General features: G+C 41.2%; 1 protein-coding gene across 1 annotated transcript in view; it reads left to right on the top strand.

Annotated features, from left to right (window-relative positions):
• Positions 1 to 22,501, top strand: part of LRRC1 (leucine rich repeat containing 1) — a 122,906-nt gene that overhangs the window by 78,563 nt on the left and 21,842 nt on the right. Inside the window, exons 4-9 of the mRNA XM_040643587.1 lie at positions 1,924 to 2,013; positions 15,790 to 15,846; positions 16,130 to 16,193; positions 16,577 to 16,651; positions 19,165 to 19,309; positions 21,443 to 21,561. Coding sequence (XP_040499521.1) covers positions 1,924 to 2,013; positions 15,790 to 15,846; positions 16,130 to 16,193; positions 16,577 to 16,651; positions 19,165 to 19,309; positions 21,443 to 21,561 — 550 coding nt within the window. The remainder of the gene's footprint in view (positions 1 to 1,923; positions 2,014 to 15,789; positions 15,847 to 16,129; positions 16,194 to 16,576; positions 16,652 to 19,164; positions 19,310 to 21,442; positions 21,562 to 22,501) is intronic.

Raw genomic sequence — 22,501 nt, forward strand, 5'->3', positions numbered from 1 at the left:
ATAATACTTGAAATTTACATTTAAGTTATCGCTTTGAGCAAGGCTCCGCAGTTAAACTGAGAAAGTTAACTTATATTCCTCTATTGCTTATCATTTTATCTCCAGCTCTACCTTAATTTCTCGAATGGAGTATGCGCTCCATGGTGTTTGTTGAACTGCACTAAGCTATTTATCCTTAAGGCAGCTTGTAGGGTTAGGCAGCTGGGAAATACTCATTATGCTGCCCTGGAGGTTTTGTTTTTTTTTTTTTTAGCGATTCAGTTGCTTAATCCCCTTTTCTACCTCTTTAGTTTTCCTTTTCTAATGCCTGCTGACACAGGACTTTAGCATTATCTCAAAACTCTCTGGACCAGAACACACCCACATTGCAGGAGGCTTTACTCAGTTTTTATCCTGGCCTCACATTTGGAAGGTTTCTTAGAGTAAAGCCTTTTTGATTTGGCAGGTGCACTCCTTTAAGAATTAAGACAACTTATCTGTGAGTTGGAAGGACTGAAAATTATTGAGTTTGACCTACTTCTTTTATGGCTGAAGACACGAGGCGGAGAGGTTAAATGACCTTCTGAGATGATGCGGCCTCTGGGCTGCAGCTCAGACTCGAATCCCGTTCTCCTAGCCCGAAGTCTGTGCTTCCTCCTCACACACACCAGTCTGGCTCCTCATGCCGATAGCCAATAAAAAAGGAAGTCAGCCATTAAAAAATACATTTTCCTTATGTTTAAGATAATTTTAGTTAGTTTTAAAATTATAAAATGATACGTACTTTAAGTGGAAACTCAGATAACAGATTAAGTTGCATCTTTTCAAGTATAAGTAAAAAATCTTACCTCTGTTACACTATGGAAGAGGTTTCTCCTCTGTCGAAACCATTCCTGAGAATGTATTTCTGTGGTAATAAAATCCTAGAACTCTCATCTTGCAGGGCCTGGATTTGCTTTTGAAGTTTGGGATTACCTATATTTTATGTCAAACAGTAACCTAGAATTTGCTCTTTAAAAAAGGAACCTAGAAAAGGGGAAAAAATGAAAGATTCTAATGTATAGAAACTATCACTAAAGCAAGGAGTCCTCCCTCCCTGCGCCCCCCCCCCCATGTGAGTCATGTGTTCTCTTGTCTGTATCAGCAGATTTACGTATAAGGACCTTTGGCATTTTAGATGCAAGGAAATCTTTTTAACTTTAGTTTTCTTTTTTCTTGTAACTGGAGGTAACCATAGAAATATTGAAAGGGAACTTTCTTTGTAAGTTTTTGAATACTTTTATTTTGAAACCTCACTCTTCAGTAGAGTTTTAAGGGAAGTATAAAAAATTTCCTTTTGTGTAGAACATAGTGAAACATATAATTACGTCAAGTGACTGGCATCTTAAATCGAGGTAAAAGAAAAATATTAAGAAAGCAGCAATTGCTGTCAGTTGATCAGTTCTGAGTAATCCATAGCTTTGCCCTGGGTATTATAATCTACAGAAAAAAAAGTATTAAGCTGCTGTCCTGTGTTTTATTATAATCTTCTGGGCTAAACTTTCTCTTGATTTTCTGCTAATCAATAAAGTGTCTTCACTCATAGGCACTTTCCGCCGCATCAGCTGTTTATCTGTTTCTTTCATGAGGCACTGGGCAGTGGCACAGCATTTTTTCTCCTTCATTCTGAGAGCTTGCGTGTCTTTTCCTCTGCAATTATTTCTGGATTACCCCACCAAGCATTTATCATGCCTCTGTACTTCTAGGTAAACTGAGCCTTGGTTTTTTTCCTTATCAATGTCTTCTGTCTAGGAAGACAAGGCAGACATGCCTTTTATACTGTAATTTTTAGGAGGTTATTTCAATTAGCATATTGGGAGAAATCATCATATTTATGTCTAGTATACACTGTATATGCACTTTTCTTTTTTAATTAACAACATTTTGTTGTCATTGCTGTTTCAGATTGCCGGAAAGCTTTCCCGAATTACAGAATTTGACGTGTCTTTCTGTAAATGACATCTCACTGCAGTCCCTGCCTGAAAATATCGGCAAGTAAGTTTTTATGTGAGGTTTGTGTGTATCAGGGCAAAGGGGGGTTTATAGCATCAACTCCAGCCTCCTTCTCTTTTACAGCTCTTATTTTTCTACTCAGAAAGCCTTTTATCCAATCTCGAATCTCACCCTCAAGAAAGATCATAGCCAGACTCCAGTATTTTTTGCTTTCAGTTACCCCTAAATTTTACTGGTTAAAAAGGATAATGCTACATGTTGCTAGTGAAAAACATAATTTGTTTGGACATGTTCTCCAAACTGTTGGATTCCAAAGTAGTTAACTTAAGCAAACAAAATAGTACTGGTCATATAGGTGGTTAATAAATACTGTTAGGAACTACGACTCTCGGCGATTTTATTGAAAACTTGGAGTAGGTACCCCTGAACAACAGCTGTGTCCGCCAGTGTTTGTCCACACAGGGTAGGAATGGTGTGTTTGGAGAGCAGGCGTGGAATTGGGAGATCGATGGGGTGGAATGGGCACCTTTCCATGTTCCTGGCTTAGAGGTCGGGGAGGACAGCCATGGCAAGAAATAAAAATGTTCTCTTACTCATCCTCTTAGATGAACTAATTATCTCAGCAGATCTTTTCCGTACCTCCAGGACGCACAGTGGGTTAAGTCAGGCTGGTGACTCATGCTTTACCACTTAAACTAAAAGCCCAACATGGCTGGCCAAAGCTAGTGGACCAGTGTTCCCCAGTGTCATAAAAGATTTCTTTTGTGCTCACCTGTCCTGCCTGAGTTCTAAGACAAAACAGAAACTTCGTTTTTGAGAACTGTACTTTGTCTGTTCCACAAAGGGTCTCTTTCCAGAGGTGTGTGGAAGTAGCCTGTTTTTCACAGACAACTTTGCCCCCTCCTCTCCCTCCTATTCGGGAGGAAGACAACCGGCTGACCCCTGTTTCAGCCAGCAAGTTCATGCTTTTCTGAGATGCAAGCTGTTTAAACATTTTGTCAGTAGACTTGCTGATGCAGATTTGTGTCCTTAATGTCTCAGGAGGGGAAGGAGACAGGAAGCCCCCAGTCCTCCCTGAGTTTATGGGATCTGTTACAGAGGAAACAATGTTTTACTGTGGATTTCATGACTTACCACTTTTGTCGTGTCAAGATTCATATATTTCTAATGAATATAATAGCCATTTAAATACCTAAACTGACTCCCCTTCCTCCACTTCCTCCTTGGGAATCTCTGGAATCTAGTTCCCTTGATACCCTCCTTCCCATTCTTTCTCAGCCTACCACTGCCTACATGTTCACCCCTTCTTTCCCTCAATTCATATCTTTTTTAAAAAGCCTGAATGCTTTGAGAGAAAATATATTCTTATTAAGCAAAAGTGCCCCTGTCACTCCCCACTGCATTGTTTTAATGGAAAGTGTTACTTAATAATCATTTTAGAATCAATTGCATATCCTTAATTCCATCTTTTCAGTTAGTATCTGTAACTGTTCTTGTCAGTGTTCAGGATTTCTTGTGTGTCTGCATATTCTGTCAATAATAAGGGTACGGTTCTGTTTTGTTTTGATTTTGGATGTAATCATCTTATGTTACTGTTATACCCTTATGTATACTGATTGCTTCCAAAACAAACTGTCACTTTGAATTTGTACCCTATGGTGAATCATCACCCAGGAAATAAGAATATGTGGCAGATAAGTGAATCAACTATTTCCTATTAGGTCAATTTGTGAAAATGGGAAATAGGGAGTTTTCTGTTCCTGGTTGTTATTATTATTTTAACCAAAGCAAGAGACTCCATGGTTTCTACCTGTTGGATTTAAGATTTATGCATGCTAAAGTAACAGCGAGTTCTCACTTAGTAAAAACAAAGAACAGAGTCCTTAGAGAACATCAGGCACCTCTGGTGTTCTAGACCATGCTGGAAAGGCCCTTGAAACAGTGGAAATGGTGAATTGCTGAGTAAATCGCATATATGCATAATAAGTATACTACATTTTTAAGCAAGTCATTATTTGAAACTTATGAACTTTCCTCATGAAAACAATTCTTCAGTTTCCCGGAGGATTCCCAAATGGTTTCTTTAGAGCACTGAACCAAAATATTTAGTAACCAAACAACTACTCAGAGATAGTATGGTTTTGTAAATAAGGCACAAACATTCGATAGTCCAAAAAAATTTTGAGAAGGCCACAAAATGGCCGTCGGAATGATCATACTCACTGTTACCTTTGTAGATTCTGAACTGGGAGTTGTTGCATGAACTAATTCTGCTTTTTGGTCAGATGAGTCGGCCCCTCAGTGTCTGCCTTTTGAGCATCACTGAATACGGGACATCAGTTTCTCTTCGCGGCGCCTAGCACACACTTGGCATGAACTGGGAAAGCTATGGATTCGTCAAGGACATGGGTCCCCTCACGATGGGCAGGAGAGTCCAGCCTGGAGGAGAGTGCGAAGCCTTTAGGGCAGGCCAACTGCCGTGCCTCAGAGCCGGGGCCGCCAGTGAGCGTCTGTCCCATAGTGTGTTTGGTTTGCCGATGGTCGGGTAATTGGAGGAGTGTTGGGGGGTCGATGGCGAAGTTGGAGCTAGAGCACGGCTCTCCTGGTCCCCGCCCCATGTGTCTCACTACTCCTCACACACTGCCACTGCAGCACCGTCGGCTCCCGTGGCCCTTGGGGGCACAGTAACATTTTCTTAGTGCCCCTAGTGATATCCAACTGCTCCATTTATTAAATAGGTGAGTCTAACCAACTTAAGTATTTCTGTCCTAACTACCTAGTAGTTGTTTGAAAAAGTATTACTTTTTCATTTTTATTTCATTTTTTATTTTATACTTTTATTTCATTTTTAAACATCGTCAAATGTTTGCTGTAGGATGTGGATCCCTGCTGGGCAGTGCCCAGCCTCTCAGACTGCCACCTCTTTTCCCATTCCCGATTGATTTTTCACCTGGTACGTGCCTTTTGTCACTGAAAACCCAGCTTTGCAAAGATACAATGTCCTTGAAGGAATGTCATGCTGTCTAGGGTGGAAACTGAACCATCTGAGCTTGTGGTTCACACGGTGTCTAACAGATGTCGAGTCTTGCTGTGTCTCTCCCAAGTGTGAAGTATTCTGTGATGTTACTGTGCATTGGCTGCTGCTTCCCTGGGCGCCCCAGTGCACAATAGCCTGAAATTGTTGCTCCCCTGAATCCTTGAGTGCACTGTTGGGGATATTGGGGAGTGCGTGGGAGGAAACCGGCATCATGCACGTTGTCCTACTTTCAAGGGGGCTGCAAAGCGCCGCAGTTCTCATCCAACACTTCCTAGCCGGGCACCACCAGTGTGGTTACTTTAATAAAGCAAGTTTCTCAAATAGGAGAATCCTTATAATACTTTGCAGTGAGATGAGGAATAATCATGGAAATCTTTTGAACCACACAACAGTACACTGGTCACCTCATGCAAAGTCACACATTTTCCTTTTACTAAAACTTAAGAATGTCCCAGATTTGCTGACCCCTTTCTGTGATGGCACGTCAGCACATTACCTTGTCCTTCAAAGTAAAGGTGATTAACAATGGGTGAGAAACTAACTCGCCTTCAACAGATTGTGTTTTTAAAACTCTTCTGTTAAAAATACAAAAACACAGCAACTTCTGATTAGTCTTCATAAACAAGTGATTGGTGTCAGGGACAATGGCGATTTATCAGCAGAATTTCAACAAAAACCTTACCATAAGAAGGAGAAATTTTTAAAAATTAGTATGACGATTTAATAAATGAGGCTGAGAATATGGTTCTGCTTCAGTCAGTATAACTTGTGAAGAACTTTTTCACTTAGTATAACCATTTTACACCAAGTATTAAAACAATTTAGAACCAGTCGTTTTGTCCCCAAATGTAAAACAAAAGATTTGCTACATAGTACAGTGCTTTCGCTATTGAGAGCCCAGAAAAAAAAATGTTTTTTAGTAAGGGATTTTTAAATGCTTTATTTTTTACTTAAAAAAGCATTAAGTTAGAAGCACATCTGTGTCCTTAAGTATGTGCGCACCCCTATTCTAGGAGAGAATGTTCGGCAGTCGGTTAAGCGGACGGCGGTTCTTCAGTTCTGCTTTTTCAGGTCCCGAGGGTTGCGCTGCAGACTCTCTCCGGCGCTGTGGCGAGAGAAACAGTGCTCCGGTGGGTGGTCTCTGCTGATCCCTGTTTGTGCCAGCACAGCTCTGTTAGGAGCTTTTTAATTTTTTTTATTGAGGTTGCCTTTAATATTTGCTTTAAAAAAGTCTACAGCAAATAATTTTCAAGTCCAGTGCGGAGCCCGCCGTGCAGAAGCCCGGCAGCACTTGCTTGCCGTAGCAGCCGGCGCCGCGGAGCCTTTCCCGTGACCGGGACCCAGCACGCTCTGCCCAAACCCCGCGCAAAGCTTCAGAGCCGTTCCCGAAAGTGAGCTCTGTACCAGCTGGCCGAGATTTGTCCTCAGTAAATGGTGGAAATCTACCTCTCTTGTCAAGGCTTCTCCAATGACGAGAAGAGGCGAGGCAGATCCTCAATGCCCAGGTTCCCTGACCGACACTTCACGGCCCACACAAAGCACGTAGTCCTCTATCTGCACACGGAAGTCTCGTGGTTCCGTGTCCAAGTGTTTGCACCCGGATCGCTTTGTACCCTGAAAGTGGGGGAGTCTTTGGTTGTTAAACTCTCTTTGTGTCTGTACCGACCCTGGTGTTGCTCAGACATACACAATGAGTACCTGGGACCAGGCGCACAGTGTTCCCTCCTTCACTCTGCTCACTTCCAACCTGATGTTGTAGGCAACCCGGTTAGGTTCTTAAAGCTTTGTGAAGACCACATTGGCCTCTTCCTACGCAGTCACTTTTCTGGCTTAATGTTATATAGTTGATTGAAGAAACAACTATAAAAAAAAAAACAAACCTATTTCCATTACTCTGAAACCTTCTAAGGAAGAATAATTATTGTCCATTAATATTGCTTAATTTCCCTGATAAAAAGAGCCATTAGAGATTTTAATATGTATTTTTAGGGGAAAAAAATCTCACCGGAAGAACTGGTAATCTTCTTCCTTTTAAGATTTTATTTATTTACTTATTTATTTAGAGCGAGCAAGATTAAGGGGAGGGGCAGAGTGAGAGAGAGAGAGAATCTCAAGGAGACTCCCAGCTGAGCGGGTCTTGATCTCAGGACCCCAAGATCATGACCTGAGCCAAAATCAAGAGTTGGATGCTTAACCGGCTGAGCCAACCAGACGCCCCAGGCTTCTTCCTTTTCATACCAGTTCTGACATTTATCACATTTCCTTTTCTGCTTTTGTTGCCAGAAAGCTCATAGCTAATTTTGATGATCATTGAGAGCAGCTGTATTTATATCATGTGATGAAGGAAACCAAGGAATTGGAGGAGCCATGTTGCTGACATTTACAAGGGGGTGGGTGCTCTGTTAGGCACATACACGGTGTCAGTACAGCATGCCTACTCATGGTTAGTGGTAACCATTCTGAGTTTCATTAGCTTGTCTGTGAAATGGGGATAAGTCGTCTGCCCAGGTTTGTGTTGCTGGTGGCTGGAAGAATTAGAATTCGAACTTAAATTCTTCCATGAAGAAGCTGCATTTTCTATTTCATGAAGTTTTTTACATGTATGTACTTTATAAAGACCTCTTTGTATCCCCTTTGGAAAATGTTGGGGTAAAATAAGTAAATAACTTTACATATCACTGAAATTGCCAGTTAGCATGGGAGGGCAGGAGCCAAGGAGGGAAGCATTCATTAGGGTCTTCGTAGAGTTCCCAGTCTTGGGTAGGCTTTAAGAACACTGGCTGAATAATATCGACTTTTCACATATGCCCTTGTAAACAGTGTTTGGTGAACAGTGATTTTTTGCTTTACTCTCTCTAAAATCTCTTGGAGGATTCTGCCGGTAAAGCCAGGAAGGATACTTTCTCTTTAAGGAGTTTTCAGATGTTGGTACAAAGTGTGAAGAATTTGTCTTTCAAAAAACATGCTAGTGAAATATTTTTCTTCAGACCAGTTGTATCAATTTCTACTCAAGTAAATCCCACACTGAATTTTTTACTTTTCAAAAAGTAAAGAGAGAATCCTTATATAGAGAGAACCCTAAGGAATCCACAAAAAGCTATTAGAGTTAATAAATGAATTCAGCAAGATTACAAGACACAAGATTAAAATGTAAAAATCAGTTTTATTTCTGTATACTAGCACCGAACAAACCAGAAATGAAATTAAGAAAACAGTTCCCTTTATAAAGCACCAAAAGGAATGAAATACTTAGGAATAAATTTAACGGAAGAAATGTAAGACACATATATTGCAAAGTGCAAAACATTATTGAAAGAAGGTAAAAATGACCTAAATAAATGGAAAGACATCCTGTGTTTATGGATTAGAAGACTTAGTGTGGTTATGATGGCAATACTCACCAAATTAATCTATTGATTCAACTCAAGCCCCATCAGAATTGTAGCTGGCTTTTTTTTTGTTTTGCAGGAATTGACATGTTGATCCCCAAATTCAAATGGAGATATAAGAGACCCAGAATAGCCAAAACAGTCTTAAAGAAGACATGCAAAATTAGAGGATTCACACTTCCAGATTTCAAAACTTAACTAGTAAGGGTCAGTGATCAAGATGTGTGGTACTGGCATAAAGATGGACACAGAGTTCCCTGGAATAGAATTGGAAATTCAGAAATAAACCCTTGCATTTATAGTTAAATGGTTTTGACAAGAGTGCCAAAACAGTTTAGTGAGGAAGGATAGTTTTTTCAACAGATGCTGTTGGGACAACTGACTATCCATCCATATGCGAAAGAATAAAGTCCCACCCCTGCTTCACACCACAAACAGAAATTAATTCTAAATGGAACAGAGACCTAAATGTAAGAGCTAAAACTCTTATAAGAAAATGGATAAATCTTCATGACATTGGGTTAGGCGGTGGTTTCTTAGATGTGACACCGAAAGCCCACACAACAAAAGAAAAAAAGTGGATAAATTTGGACTTCACCACAATTAAAGACTTTTGTGCATCAAAGTCCACTATTAAGAAAGTGAAAAGAAAACGTACAGGTGGGAGAAAATATTTGCAAATTATGTATCTGGTAAGAGTCTTGTATCCCGAATATATGGAGAACTCTTACAACTCAACACTGAAAGATAAATAACCCAATTAAAAAAATAAAAAAGGACAAAGATTTGTCCAAAGAAGATATACAAATGGCAAATAATCACATAAAAAGATGCTCAACATCATGTTAGTTATCAGATAAATGCAAATCAAAACCACAGTGAGATACCACTTTAGACCCATTAACTCTAATAAATAATAATAACAACAAATGTTGGTGAAGATGTGTAGAAACTGAAACCCTCATCCTTTGCTGGTGGGAATGGAAAGTGATGCATGCCCTCACTTGAGGGAGCAGGTCCTTCCTCAAAAAGTTGAACATAGTTACCATTATAACCCAGCAGTTCCACTACCAAAAACAGTTTAAAGCATGCCTCACAAAAACTTACGCATGAATGTTTAGCTGCTTTTATTCATAAGAGACAAAAGGTGGAAACAACTCAAATTTCCATCAGTGATGAAGTGATAACCAAAATGTAGTACATTCGTCTAATGAAATATTTAGCCCAAAAATATTGGGGTACCGATACAGGCTACAACAGGATGAACCTTAAAAACATGCTAAGTAAAAGAAGCCAGATAGAGAAGGCTACATATTGTACGATTCCATTCAAATGACATCCAGTATAGGCAAATGCCTATATCCACTATAGACAGAAATTAGATTAGTGGTTGCCAGTGCCTGGGGCGGAGGGGAGGGTAAGGGTCCGGGGAGCAGTGTCAGGATAAGGAATAACTTCGGATGGGTATGAAGTTTCTTTTTGGGTGATGACAGTTTTTTAGAATTAGTTAGTGATGATGGATCCTTAGGCCAACTGGAAGCCTGGTGTTGCTGAAGTTTGAGACTATACCTGGGAGACCTAGTTTATTCTTGCAGGAAATACCCTAATAGCCTTATGAGTAACGTGCTGAGGTCATTTGCCTCAGTTACTCACACCTGGTGACAAGGTGGGTACACATAGCCAGAGCCTCCAAGACCGTCAGATCACAAGGAGTGGGAGCAAAGTTGAGTTACAAGACTCCAGTGGGAACTCATAGAGAATTTTGAGAATCTGGGAGGCCTTTGTTTCCATCTGGGGGCATTTGTCTTTATGTATCTGTCTCCATGAGATTCCTTATCCTTGGCCACTAAAGAAACATACCCTCAAAAAAAAAAAAAAAAAAAAAAAAAAAAACACCACAAAGTAACTTAGTCTAAGTATATCCAGATATCTCTACTCTGTTTAAATTTGTTTCTCAAAAAATAGCATTCTTACAGGAGAAGGAATATATATATATATATATGATGGACTGGCACGGTGCCCAGGACGTAGCTGTCAGTGACAAAATGGTTATTATCAGTAAACATTTAATTATGCAATTTGTTAATAGAAGTAGAGCAAATAGAAAGGCTCTGTGTTCCCTGAGGTTGCAATAGAGCGTGTGGGTCTGATTTTGTGTTTGCTACCCTTGGGAATGGTGACCTTAATTTGAGTGGGCCTTACTAATAAGGCCTAGGACCGGGCCGCTTACCTATATTGTATTAGCGCATGCTGCCTGAGAGGAATAAATCTTACTGCTCTTTTTTGAGGCCTAGGAATTTCGATAAAATGTTTGTTTCAAAAACAAAAATAAAGATTTTTGGAAGTTTCTAGAGCAAAGCCACCATAAGGAAATTTTTTACCAGAGATTTCTTAAATACTAATTTGATATTAAAAAAGCAGCAAATTTATGAATATATAAGCAAACTCTCCCTGTCCCTAATAATGTTGTTTTCTCCAGTCAAGTAGTGTTGCCACAATTGTTTATAGATTGTATATTTTAATGATTTTATAGTGTACTGCTGTTTGCTTGTTCTACCTCAATTTATTTTACTCTTTATTTTCTTGATGACTTTGGTCACCAAAATGGAAAAAAAAATCCAAGTGGACTAAAAGGGGATTTTTAAAGTATAGTGGAGAACAGATGTGATTTCTTTAAAGTAACCACTCATGCAGTCCCTGAAATAGAATCCTAAAAATAAAGATGGCCTACATTCTGACTTACATTATAACTTTTGTCCCTGCTATCATGAACTGTGTAAAACATTAGGCATTAATGTGTTGAAGAGAAATGCTTCAACATACTCTTTTTCTGTAAGAGCTCGTTGTTTGTGATTGTTATTGTTTTGTTTTACCCCATTTGGGTGGTAGAAATGGTGGGAAGAAGTTACAGGGAGAATAGAAAATCATGTTTTTCATAGGAAGGGGATGAAGTCACTCCGACAGTATTACACAGAAATTTAATTTGCCGGATATTAAAATTGAAGAGTAAGATGTCTGGTAATGAGGGAATGGTTAAAAAAATTAAGGTATATCTAGAAGTGAGATACTATACAGTTACTTAAAAAAGAACTGATATGTACAAATAAGAATGAGACAAGAATCTGTGCGAGCGGGGGCTCCTGGGTGGTTCCTTCAGTTAAGCATCTGCCTTCGGCTCAGGTCATGATTCCAGGGTCCTGGGATCGAGTCCCGCATCCGGCTCCCTGCTCAGCTTCTCCCTCTGCCTGCCACTCCTCCTGCTTGTGCTCTCACTCTCTGTCTGTCTCGCTCTCGCTCTCTCTTACAAATAAATAAAATCTTTTAAAAAAATCTGTGTGAGCAAAGCAAAGTGCTAGGTGTGTGTGGGAAAACTTGCATGTGAAGATGGGGAGGATATTTCCTTGTCTTTGCATAAAAGGAAACTGGATGAATATACAAGTAATTAACAAAAAAGGGTGATTTTCAGTGAGAAGGGTCTCAGTGGTGGGAAACTGGATAGATGAGGGAGGAAGGTGGAAGGAAAACTTGCTCTTGAATACTTTGCTGCCTTAGTTTTCTCATCCACAAAGTTGATTCTACAGTATCTATCATCTAGTAAGCCGCTGGTATCATTACTCGTGGTCAAAGTGTTAAAGACCAGTCATTCTCATATTGCATCTCAAGTGTCTCATTTTTTCACGTTTGTAAAGGTATTAGAAACACCCGATGTTTTCTTTTGTCTCTATACTATTACGTTTTAACTGAAGTGGCTAAGGCCTGTGGGGTTCGAGTCTCCTTGTTTCTCTTGGCCTAGTGATTAAGAGCCTGGTCTCAGAAGCCGACAGAACTGTGTCTGACTCCCGCACCCCAGCTCTTGCCGGAGCATGTTTTTTTATTTGGTGCTGCAAGAGAGGCAGAGATGTTTGTGCTGCATTGTATAGGTTGCCGTGATGGGAAAGGCACTATCCTGATATCCGGATTGAAGACGCATGCTGTATTCTGAAAGACTCAGAAGGGAGATCATTCATTCGTTCATTTATTCGTGGAGTTTTGTATTAATTTCTCTGGTCTAAGTCTGCGTTCAGGCAGATCTCTTTTTATGTCAGCTGTCACTAGAACAGTTTGGAGAACCACCTTTCGGAGTGGGCTGGTAGGATTCTGTACTTGCTATGACACTGTGCAACTTTTCTCTTTCTAAAAGTTGGCCAGAGCCAGCCGTTCACCATCTGTCGGAACTGCGCTCCAGGGGATCCTGTGTAGTGGGCAGGACTCCGGTGACGAACAGCGTCCTGCAGCAGTCATTCGGACACCCAGACTCGGGGCATGGGGACCTGGCTGCACAGGGCAAGGGGCTGTCTCGGGGAGATAAGGGGCGAAACTGGCTCTCTAGACTTGAAGGGAAAATGAAAAATGTAGTTTTCCCTAACTGCCATGGTCGATCCAGTTATCTTTGTTTTCAGGGAAGTTGGGACAGAGACGTGGAGCACCTGAGCTGAGCAGTCCAGCTGCTCCTCCGTGAGGGACAGGCCAGGAGCCGAGCCCGGGTGGGACACTTCAGCTGCCCGACTCCGTGTGCTCTTCTCCGGGTGGCACTTTACCACCGGGTCCCCAGAGCCTGATGGAATGTCTGAGTTCCTTTGTTTTAAATAGTTGAAAGTTATGGGCAAGTATTACCTCAGAAGAGCTTTTATTTTAGATACTTCGTTTTAAATGAATTTTTGAATTTTGAAAGTTAAAAAAAAAAGGTATTTTTTGTTGTCATAACACCCAACATTCCCATTTCCCCCATTGTCCAAAAACAGTGGAAACGAAGAAGTTTCAGAATCAGAACCTTTTGCTTAACAGGATGTTATGCTTGGGCGTTAGCATGGTGGTGGTGGGAACCGTGCGTTTACTGTAACGGGACGCTATCAAGAACTGTGCATCGGAAGTCTCCTGGCATTTTTGCAGTATTTTTGCTCAAGCATTATTTGCTTTTAGTAACTGTGGCCTGTGCCTGACCTTCAAGAGAAAATATAAAGATAATTTAAAAACGTGTGTCTTATTTTTAAGATGACATAAACCAATTAAAGTCCTAGTGTCCTTGGTGTGGTTCCGAAGGTAAGAATGACACATTTGCCCCGGATTGATAGGTGCTTTTAAAACTGAAATTTTAAAGAAAGTCCAGAGAATGGAGGGCCCCTGAGACACCTCAAGAAGGTGTAAGGTGAGGGTGGGAGTTTTGGCTCCCCATCAGACTTGAATTGTGCCTTCACCACTTTCTAATGGAATTGACACAAAGTGCCACATTCCTAATCGCGTCGTCGGCCTGTCATCACCCAGCGGAGTTGTTACTAATCAAGAGATGACGAATGTGAGGAGCTGTGTGCCGCGCCTCCTGCCAGAGACAGCGGACAGGTGTCCAGGTCAGGCGGGAGGCCTCAGACCAGCACTCAGCATCAAGGCCTGCGGAAAACCGCTTTTAAAGAGGGTGTTCGGTGATGCCTACCGGTAAAGTTTGTGAAGCAAAGAAGGACTTTCTCCTGCTTTAATTAGTGTATGCCTTTCATGCATCAAGATTGGTATGAAAGCAATGAATGTTGAATAAATAGACAATTTCATCAGTGATTGTTAAAATATAAATGTGAAAATAGCCAAATGATTACCACCTCCCCAATGAAACTGGCCAAGGATTACATGAAAAGTGGAAACAAAGCCCTTTGTTGTTCAGTGTTCACTTCTACAGACACTTTCCAAAGGTTACTTATCACCGTCATCTACAGGTTGCTTTTGGAAATAGATACTGGGTGGTTCCTTCTCACCTCCCTCTCCTTCCCGTTCTTCTGTCTTCGTGAACACATGGCCCACCAGAAGTAGAGCTATATTGCTGCAACTTCCCGCTCGCCTACATTTTTTAAGAATGTCAGCATTAAATTCATAATTATTAGTGGGCATTTTGATTTTTTTAAAAAAACATATTCTGAAGAGTTTTGTTTGCTTCCACTTTAATTGTGAAAAGTACTCAGTTTTCTAAAATTGGAGGAGATACAGAATTTGTGCATTTCATCATCAAGATACATTTTCAAAGCAAACAGGCTTCACATATGTGTATATACTGTTTGTGCAAATCAGATTTACGTTTTCTGATGTTATGAAACCAGCTTTGTTAGTACCCATGATTCTGGCTTTTATGTTGGAAGGAGAATGGAGGATTAAGGCAGATTAGAGTGTTGGGATAATGTTTGACTCCTTGTGTTCTGTGCGCTCACACAGAAAAGTCCTCCAAATCTGGACATTACTATGGTGATATGAGCAGAAGCTTGAGTTTTCGATTGGTGCAGAGCTTAGTACAGTGCCTGGTGGAGTAGTGGATGAATCCGTTACCATCCGAATCAGTAACGCGTGCCGGTGCTGACGTCCCCTGGGCGTGTGAGGTTTCTGGTGAGGCAGAGCTGCCGCTGCCTGCGAGGATTCCACCCAGATCATCAGTGTGCGGGGAAAACATCTGTCTCCTTTCACTGTGCCTCTGATAGGCATGCATTACACCCAAGGGGCAGGAGAATCTGCAGAAAAAGCGCCGTTGTGGCGTTTCATAGGAATCAAAGCAACAGTATTACAGCTCCCATAACTGAATCAGTCTCGTGTTCCGGGCACCATGTGGGGTGCCTTCTTACTCTATCCTTGATGCATTTAAGTGGCCGTCATTTCCATACTGTTGCTTCCAGGTACTCTGAATTGGCGATCTTTTTTTTTTTTTTAAGATCTTATTTATTTATTTTTGCGAGAGAGAGAGAGAGAGAGAGAGAGAGAGCGCGCATGAGAGGAGGAGGGGGCAGAAGGAGAAGCAGGCTCCCCACTGAGCAGGAAGCCCCATGTGGGACGCGATCCCAGGACCCTGAGATCATGACCTGAGCCATCCAGGTGCCCTGAATTTGTGATCTTAAGAAGAGCACATGGGCCCTCTGGACTGAGATGCCCACTACTTTCAAATGGGGATGGTCTCTCACTGATGTTTGGAAGAAGAGCTCTGATCTTTGTGAGATTAAAGGCATTACTGTTTTTTATGGTAATGGCACATAGTTGACATTCTAAAGTCTGGAAGCAGATATTTGGCTTCTATCTTGGTCCCGGGAGTGGTCATCTTTAATGACTACTGAGTTATTTTCACATATCCAGTGTACAAGTATTTAAATGAGGGTGCCTTACGTTGATGATGCTTCTCTTTTTATTTTAATATTAAAGCTTGGCAAGTAGAGAATAGGTTGTTTTTAATGAGGGTGGGGGGAGTGGTTACAGATATTTTTCTCCTGGGAGGAAGTGACATATGAGGTTTTATTAAGAATTGCTATTTGTGGGGTGTATGTATGAAGGGGGGAATGGGAAGAATAATCTCAGGAATTTTCCTTATATTTTTTTTCTTTTGTTCATTTCTAGTCTTTATAACCTGGCTTCCCTGGAACTGAGAGAGAATCTTCTTACATATCTTCCTGAGTGAGTGTCTGGGCAAAATAAGAGGGGATTTTGTACTACATGAATTTCTTCAAGTATTTAGGGGGAAAAAAAAAGTACTACAGTACTTTGTCAAAAAGAGATTCTGTGTCTTTTGGAAAGTTTGGGAGAGGCCAGCCTTCCCTTAATAGTTTTTCCTTGGTAATATTTACTGCCATGCAGTCCAAATGAATCTTATTTTTGGAAATGAATCCAAATGCGGAATACCATATTGCTCAGCATTTCTAAGTACTCTCTAAGAGTTCCTTCTTCTTTTTTTAAATAGCTCTCTTACCCAGCTGCGGAGACTAGAAGAACTTGATTTAGGAAACAATGAAATATATAATTTGGTAAGTCTGTATTGAAGAGAGATTTAGATTTAATTTTGTCCTTAGGTGTGATCAAGGCATATTTTAGGGGAGGTCTGTAGGGTTGTATTTTCAGAGATGTAGTTTGGCAACATTAGAGAATGTGCTTCAGTTCATACGGATTGAGAATTATGATGTAGGGGTGGGGAGGATCAGAACTAGAGATGACGGGCATGCATGGAAACCACCGGCGTTCTTGGAGAGCGTTGGGAGAGCTTTTAGAATGGGGGACTTGTATTGGAGAAGTCCCAACAAACATCCTCTATTGTACCCATTTATTAGCTGTTGATTTGGTGTTCTTTCTTAGTAGAAGACTAAACTTTGGATGTTTGTTACCGTAACAGTATGTTTTTTGTTTGTTTTAGCCAGAATCAATTGGAGCTCTCTTACATTTAAAGGATCTCTGGTTGGATGGAAATCAACTGTCAGAATTACCTCAAGTAAGTGGTGTTTTCACATTGTTTCTCCCAAATTATAAAACAACCACAGACACCACTTATGTATTCCCTGCTTCTATGTGAAATTTTCTAGAAGGGGGATCTTGAAAACCAAAAACAGTGGTTGAAAAAGCACATTTGGTAAAATACATTAAGCATTCAGCATGCTACATTGCTATAGAAAAATTGAAAGCCTCAACCCACCATTTCTAAAGACAGCAAATATATCCTTTAGTTTGTGAAGTCTGTATTTTATTTCATCCTTGTTCCCCATGTGGCTTACTTCAAGCCCAGCAAATTTATAAATTGCCAGGACTCCTGATTCTTAGATGGTACCCATTTCTGCCACTCTTTGTGATGTGCCAAGTGCTTTGGGAAGATCGTGACCACATTCTGTTCTGTAACAGTTGATGTAAAAGAAATGTTAAATGGTCTTATTTCAATTTTTTTTTTTTTTTTTTTTTTTGCAAATAACTGCTTATGGTTTAGCTGTTTTGTCATGGTGTTCAGGTTTTTCTATGACCAAATGTGAGAACCATGTTCCAAATGAAATGGAGTCTGCATAGACTTCTGTATACACAGTCATCTTGTGGGGCCCTAGAAGCAGACTTGCCTTCTGGTTCGATGAGAGAAACATAAGCCAACAAACCCAGCAATAACAAACAAGCATTTTCCACTTACTCAGTTTTTGTCTATTAATGAATTTTATTCTTTGATATATCTTACAACTAGTCTTAAAAGTCCGGTATATTTCATGATGGTCTAGGTGCCGATATTTTAAAGCAGATCAGAAGCTCAGGTGTCTGCTCAGCCGGTGCAAGCAGGTGTGATGGTGCTGTGCACTTTGGGTGAGGAATGCTGTGTCAACGCAGGAGGTCTGACACTAGGAGAAAGTACTCAGTAACATGTTATGGCTGTAGTTACAGCACTGGAAGTATGAGGACCTCACTCACAGCTAAGGGAAGGAAGGAACTAATTGCAGTCTCTTCTGAGGTCTTGGCTGCATTTGGGGAAAGGAGACAAATTAGCAACCAATGTGGGTGAAGATTTGGTTAATACCTAGATTTCTCTGGGAAATTATGAGAAATCCTGGTTGGGAGAATTCTAGTTACTTTGAGAGTCACAGAATGGGGAATAAAAATACCATGAGGTTATCAGGAAAGTAATACACCAGCTCTGGGGCATGACGGGGAAAGAGAGAGTGTGTGTGTGTGTGTGTACAGATGTGCATAAATGATTGTGTACAAATACAAAATGCCACATCCTGAACACACACAAAAATCATGATTCCAGTGATCTTGTCATAAATGGTTATTTAAATGTCTCATTCGTCCCTCTTTATAAACTTCTATTTATAAACTCATCAGATAGTCTAAATAATTGGAATTACTTTCCTATCATCATGGATGACAGAAAGAAAAGGATACAAAGGCATTGTTAAAACAAATTAATGAAAAAGTAGAACACCTTCAAGGGTCAGGTCTAAAATTAGTAGAAGAGCAGTCTGGTTTCCTACAGACAGGAATTGCAGGGGTGGGTCCATGGGGTATGTGTTAAGTAAGAGAGAAGCTGGAAAGAATCAATCAGACCAAAGGAAGTGTAGATTGAAGGCTTTGTACTTACGTAGATATCAGGGAGCCACCAGACATTTTAATGTTTTTAGTAGAAGGGTGGTCTGATTACATACCTATAGCTAGCTGTGTTTACAGGAGGGAAATATGGGAACAAGAGTTCGTAGTGCAGACTTGGCCAGAGAGTGTGAGGCTCGGAGCTAGCGGTCCAGGTGGAGGGTAATGACAGGAGGAATTTAATACTGTGGTGGTGGGAATGGATAAGGGGAGGCAGGTATGAGAGAAAAACCGTGCATTTTGTGAGTGGGAGGTAGGGTATCTCTTGAACAGAATGTTGGACTCATTGAGGTGGTTTCCCTGCTCCTGGGAATATCTGTTTCCTTTGAAAGCAGGATGCTTCTCTCTTCTGTTGAGGTTGAAAGCGACAGTGGGTCTGGATTCTCCAGTGTTGCTGGGATACAGTTGCATTGATGTTTGCTGTAATAAGTGCTACTGGTCATGGGAGATATAAAGTAGATGGTTTCTTAACAGAGAAAATCTCAGGGTCGCCCTGAAGTATAAGCTGCTTATTGAAGTGATTGATTCCAAACTTGAAGAACTGGATTCTGGACTCTTTTTATTTATTTTTTTAAAATTATGTAACCATAGAATCATTTGGTCTGTCTTGGTGCCAGTCTCTTCATCTGTTAAGTGAGAATGATTCCTTGCCTGCGTGAAGTTGGAGGGCTTGGCATCCCTCCCAGCTCCGTGTCTGTGATTTTTACAGCTTCCCGTTTTCATTGGAAAGGGGTCTGGAAATTTACTCCAGCCTTCTCATATAGATAAACGCTAAAGAAACATCCTTGGGACAACTTTGGGATTTGACTGTGAAAACTCACTGTAAGAAATTCCTCTGTACTGTGGCAGGTTTAAGCACGAGTCTCTTTTTCTGTGTCGTTGATGCAGGAAATAGGAAATCTGAAGAACCTGCTGTGCTTAGATGTCTCTGAAAACAGGTTGGAAAGACTTCCTGAAGAAATCAGTGGCCTGACTTCATTAACGGATTTAGTCATTTCCCAGAACTTACTAGAAATGATTCCGGATGGCATCGGTAAGTATGGAAAGTAACTCCCTACTAAAGATGCTGGCTGTTGTCTCTGGCCTTTGGGTCTCACTCTGATCCTTTGGTCACCACTCTCAGATGCTGGGGATGTGACTCCTTTAGTCTCCATGTCATTTATTTGTTCTTAAAGAAGGCATGCAAAGAACATTCAGTGCAACTGAAGTTTCTCGATAGGCAAGTATTCGGTCATCCTGGTTTGGTAGCAGTTGTAGGTATGATTACTTCTAAGTGTTGACTCCTCCGTCTCTTTGGCATCTTGTCTCAGTGTTTTCAGTAAAGATTAGTCCAAATAATAGATATGTTTCAGGCATGGGAGCAGTCTCTAAGAAATTTATAAGTGAGTTTCCCAAATAGTTTATGAGAAAGTGACTCTGACCTTGCTGCATGACCTAGGGGAGAATGGTGTGTTTGAGTTGAGCCTTTTCTCATACGTTGAGAATAGTCTTTTCCTCTCACCATTCTTTGCCATTTCCTTTAAAATAAATTAGTCCATATATTTCCTTTACCATAAAGTCATTCAGTCCCGTGTGAGGAAATAAATGCAGGGAAGGTATAAACAGACAAGGACCGGGAGCTCCACCGTAGCAAAGCCGCTTAGAGGTTGTAAGAAACTATGTTTAACCATGTAGTCAACATAGGATTGCTGTCTTTGACCTTTGTTTAATTTTTATTCAAAATATCAAAGAAAGTTGCTGAAAGGTTTTCTGTAGTTGGAGAAGCTGTATGACAGAGGACCACTTCCTTTCTGGTATTTGGTCAACATGAAAGCAGTAGCTGATCGTAGCAACTGGGCAGGAGCACAGACGTTGCGTTTTGGTTCAGACTGGTTGGAAAATTGACGGGGATTTTGACTCCAGGTAGAGATGGTCGGTGAGAATGATACGTGGCATCCGAAAACGGTTGTGGGAACTGAGATAGGAAGTAGGAGGCGTGACATGGCTGACTTCAAGCATTTGAGAAGCCGTCCTATAGAAGAGAAGTCAATTTGTCACTGCATTTTCTAGTTCAGAGTGCTGCAAGGAAAGGATATAAATGAAATACTGGTTACAAATGAGTCTGGGCTGCTTAGTGAAGGGATGAGTTCCCTGTGACTTGAAGTGTTCAAGGAGAGGCGGCAAGACTACTGGCCAGTAAAACTGTTCAGGAGACGCCTCAGTTGGAGGGAGATCTATCGATTCAATTCAGGGTGCCCTGTGGAGAAGCCCGTGCCTCTCCTGCCAGTGAGGACAGGTGGAAACCCTCTGGGGACAGTGTTAGTAGGTTATCGACTATGCTAGATAAAGAGCTTACGAATCTGTTGGTTCTCCTGCCCTGCTCTGTGACAACACGCAAGGCAAGTTAATTTTTTCAATATTTTCATTTCTTCAGCTTTACGTCTCCTTTAAGATAGAGGCCATTTTCTGATTTTACTGGGGACAGTGTCCCCATGCCAGCCTCTCTCAGTAGATAATGAAGGCTATCTGCTTTGTAGGTTCATTCCTTGAATTATAGTTGAAAATGAGAATCTAAAAGATTGAGGATTTCCTTCACTCAGTGGGGACATTGAGGAAGCTGTGGTCACCCCGTCCCTCTTTTCCATGGCTTGCGGGCACCACCAGAAAATCCACTTTTCCTGCCCTGAGTAAAATACACTCAGTTCTTCATGTGGCATTTCAAAGGTTTCCATTTTATTCTGCATATCTAGAACCACTACAGAAGCCTCACTAAGCCACTTTCACTCCTAGGTGATAGAATAAACCACACTTTATTTTTTGTTTTTAGTGAGGATGATTCTTGGAGTAAGAAGAAAGTCTCTCTCCTTTGTACAGGAAACATTTCCTGTTCTTAAAGATCTGTCAAGAGCTAGCTGTTTGTTTTACTATAAAGTTTCTGGCTTTGACACGATTTTTTATGTGGTGACTTTTAAAATGATTTGTTTCTAATTGCTGACTGTTTCTGATGTTGTGATAAAATTAACTCTTCACCTTTAGTGATCTACATGAGAAAGATGTGGTTGCATAATGTAAAGCCGGGTGACGAAAAAAAATGAATAACTACTTAACAAAGAACAGGAGATAAGAGATACCAAGTGATGATTAGGAAGACAGTTATAACTAATGAGTTGAAATAATGCTTTTACAGGAAAACTAAAGAAACTGTCGATCTTGAAAGTGGATCAGAACAGACTCACACAGTTGCCTGAAGCGGTCGGGGACTGTGAAAGCCTCACTGAGTTAGTTCTTACAGAAAACCGGCTCCTGGTGAGTGTGGGTTGCACATTCAAGTGGATATGGATAATGTGGTTTCTGTGTCATAAAGACTTACTAGGGTAGATTCTACTTACTCGTAATTGGGGTGGACTGTGTGGATATTTTCTTATGTTAGATCTAAAAAAAAAACGGGACTTGGAAGCAAATGCAGGACACGGAGATGATTTGCATTTAACCTGCTGAGGTGAAGAGAATGGTGGGTCGGCTGACAGAGGTGTCCGGTGAGGGGTGGGGACGAGCCACTGGCAGTGGGTGTGCTGATGCCTCTGCCATGGTGTCCAAGGACCCCTGGAGGTAACCTTCTCTCAGGGTTCTTTGAGCAAGTGGAGGGAGAGAGAGAGAAGGGGAGAAAATGGTGTTTGGTTGGAAAAAGCCTAGGTGGGACTGGAGGGATGAGTGCCCTTTGCGGGGTTGAGTGTGAAGCTGAGATCTTACCTTACCCTAAAGATTGGGGGTGGTGGTAGCTGCAGGTGTCCCACACTTGGGCCAGGCTTCCCCATCCTCCCAGGGCAAAGCTTTGGCATTGGCCACCTGCGGGGGGGGGGGGGCAAGTTAGCAGGATAACAGCAGATCTCTGTTGTTCCTCCCTTCCTGCTGCTTTCTCTGCTTTCATCAGGCCCTCACTGATCACTCCATCCTCTCCTCCTCTCTTCGTTGTCTTGTAGCAGCTATGTTTTTTGTAAAAACAGTAAGCAATGCTCTTTAGGTGGAGAGAGTAGAAAAAGACAGCACGAGTGGGTAGGACGCAGAGCCGGTGCAGGAGCCCAGCCACATCTCTCCTCACGCAGCTTGGGCAGCCTCCTCTGGCCAGTGTAGTGAAAGTGCCCAAATCTTCTGATGCTAGTTCATGGTTTTAGGCTTACAGATAGTTATCATAATGGCTGTAAACATAACGTTCACCCCTGGCTTCCAACAGAATGTTGAAGCCCCC

This window comes from Ursus maritimus, unplaced genomic scaffold, assembly GCF_017311325.1.
Source record: "Ursus maritimus isolate PB19 unplaced genomic scaffold, ASM1731132v1 scaffold_29, whole genome shotgun sequence".
Taxonomy (NCBI): Eukaryota; Metazoa; Chordata; class Mammalia; order Carnivora; family Ursidae; genus Ursus; species Ursus maritimus.